The following is a 2945-nucleotide window of genomic DNA, read 5'->3' on the forward strand; positions in this document are numbered from 1 at the left end:
TATAATGAGGCCCAGGTGAAATGAAGGTCGTGGTGGCCTTCATTGAGCAGGTATGAGTGACTGGTTTAAGCTAGTTGGGTATTTTGTACCCATTTGTTTTCTCATAGAAGCAGATAATTATAGTGAGAAGGGGGAGTTTTGTGTGGAGAGGGGAGGTCCTCTGGATGGTTGTATTGTGTGGGTGATGTTGGATGTGTTGGAATGTAGAAACCTGATACCTATCTCTAACTGCCTTCCTTGTTTTCCCTTTGAGAGACGAGCACTCCATAAAATCTCTGGGAAGTTGAGGGACAGGAGGTCTTTTCTTCTGTATCTGCTTCCTGCTGGGCAGGGCCGTAGAGCTGCCCCTACCTATTGGGGTGGACTCATGGAACTCTCGCCCTGTCTGATCTTAGATGAAGTGAAGGGGTCTCGAGATCCACCTAGAAAACCGTGTTCCACCTGGAAGACCACGTCGGATTTTGTTGGGTTATTACTTGTATCCTCAAGGCCCCTGAATGAGGAAAAATATAGATTTTAATTAATCAACTTAAAAGTGTTAGGCTTAAAAAGCAGAACTCAAAAGCTGTTGATGTAAGATGGCTATGTGATAGCTCCATGAAGCCTGTGGTCATTTAACCGGTTATTCAGGTGACCAGAAGCTAGGCATGGAACAGGTTAGGAAAGAACGTTAGGCTCCAATGATTACAATCAACAAGTATAAAGCACAAGTCTTAGGGCAATTATCTAGAGTAGGGGTAGGAACTTTCCATGATTCAGGTTAAGAGCAATCTATTCTTTATAATTAAGAAACTGATTTGATAACCAATGGCTACAGTGCCAAAACATTAGGAAAAAGAAAGCAGGGTTTTTACAGTGAAAAAGCCATTTCATTTGGCCCGTATCACATATACAGACTGCCTACAATTTCATGGTATTTACATGCCCTCCTCAAACCACTTGAGAGCCCTTGGTTTAAGATGGCATGTAGCAAACCCAAACCTGCATATCAACGTCTGCAGTTAGTAAAAATTATTCAAGAAAACCTTATAATGAATGCAATGCAAAAGTACAGTATACCTGGTTTATGTACTTTCAAATCTCAGTAATGTATAATACGTAACAAAGAACAAATATGCAAGATATACTCTTACCTAAATACTTACATATTTTTGATTATAGAAAAAAAAAAGAACATAAAGTTGCTGAATGCCTAATATGAGAAGGTTAAACGCACATAGGATGCAATTCCACTCCATAAATTTGACATGCAATGGCACCTCTAGAAATAGCTGCTGGTTGGGTTTCTGTTGCCTGCAGTGCCAGTACTGGAGACATGAAGGTTTGAAATGAAATTTATTCCCATCCAAGTATCAAGGGCATCCATCTTGCCTCTTCTGATCTTTTCTTATCTTCAAAATACATGTTTAAAAAAATAGACAATGTTCTTGGAAAATGAAATATATCCAAGAACTCACCATGCTCTTTCTCTTTCAAATTTCAAAATAACGCCTTGTGCTTTTATATTTCATTTGACAATTAAAAAAATCAACTTTTGGACATGCACTTTCATTCATAAATCATCACCTTGAATAAACGTGTGTACACACACTCACACACAAACTAGATTTGACTCTAATGTCATTCAAATGGACATTTGAAGTTTAATTATTCCAACCTGGAGTTTTGTGATCTGCAAATTTACCTTACTACAGGGAGGCTTTTATTCTTAATGTCTTTTTCTTTTCTTTTTGTATGTCTTGCCCTGCGTTTCTCTCGCTGGCACCTCCTCTTGCAGCTGTGTAATGGGGGCTCAGTCACCGAGCTTGTCAAAGGCCTGTTCAAGTGTGGCCAGCAGTTGGACGAAGCATTGATCTCATACATCTTATATGGTGCCCTATTGGTAAGAATATCCACTGAGTTGGGGATGACAGCAGGGGGGGNTCATGGGACCATCATGGCCTTAAATGCATTTTACTGCTTCTGGGGTCTCTACTAAATCAATCCCGAGAGAGTAATTTTATCCTAGTTTTAAAGATTTCTATGAGTAATGCCATATTAGATTTTTAGTCACATACCCTTGCTTATGAGCAATTTAAACAGTAAACACACGGGCAGATTCTGTTCCAGGTTATTTTGATTGTTAATGTGTGGACAAGTTATCTGCCATGTATGTAACAGGGAATGATATACACATCAAATAAAACATCTGCTCACCCTTTATTAATTGTTGCAGATGTTCATAATTAGAGTCGAAATGATCCTAATGTATTATTATATTGATAAAAAGTTATTTTCTTTTAGGAAACGTGCTAATCTAGGCTCTCTCAGATATCCTTGCTTATGAAAAGCCCGTTGACTCAAGCAGCCACAATCCACAGAACTCCCCCACAGTTCACTAGTTAACACTTTTCCAAATTGCAGACCAAGCACCAGGAGAAAACCTAGGTCCCTAAAACAGGGTCTTCTTGTCCTTTATGTGGACAATAATGGCTCTGAGAATCTGACATAAGCTCTGAATTTTTTCAGCAAAAAAATGCAAGATGCACATGTTGCTGGAGAGTGGGCCCTTCTCGGCGCAATGCCCAGGTTCTCTTGGCATCTCAAGCAAAGAATTGAACGAGATACAGAGGCAAAGTAGTGAAAAAGCAGTTTATTAGAAAGGGCAGTATACTCCAAAGAGTTTGGAGCTGGCCGAGCAAAAGGAGCTCAAAAGGTGCTGACTGGCCAGGGCTTAAGAGTTTTTATCCTTGTTTCTCTAGAGTGGGCTATTCCTCTCCGGGCCTGGGACCACTTGATTGACACCTGTGATTAACAAGAGGCTATTACTTCATTGTTTTAGACTGCGCATGTTTCTTCCCAGAATTCAGCCTGTTATAGTAATATTAATGAACTTCCAGGCATATGTATGATATTATAATGCTGGTATAATGAGGCCCAGGTGAAATGAAGGTCGTGGTGGCCTT

The 2945-nt window shown here is 39.8% G+C and overlaps 1 protein-coding gene across 1 annotated transcript in view; it reads left to right on the plus strand.

Moving 5' to 3' along the window:
• The window catches only part of MYO3B (myosin IIIB), a 443683-nt gene that overhangs the window by 15933 nt on the left and 424805 nt on the right, over positions 1–2945 (plus strand). The window contains exon 4 of the mRNA XM_019656795.1: positions 1778–1882. Within this exon, the coding sequence (XP_019512340.1) occupies positions 1778–1882 (105 nt within the window). The remainder of the gene's footprint in view (positions 1–1777; positions 1883–2945) is intronic.

Source organism: Hipposideros armiger, unplaced genomic scaffold (assembly GCF_001890085.2).
Source record: "Hipposideros armiger isolate ML-2016 unplaced genomic scaffold, ASM189008v1 scaffold_266, whole genome shotgun sequence".
Classification (NCBI taxonomy): Eukaryota; Metazoa; Chordata; class Mammalia; order Chiroptera; family Hipposideridae; genus Hipposideros; species Hipposideros armiger.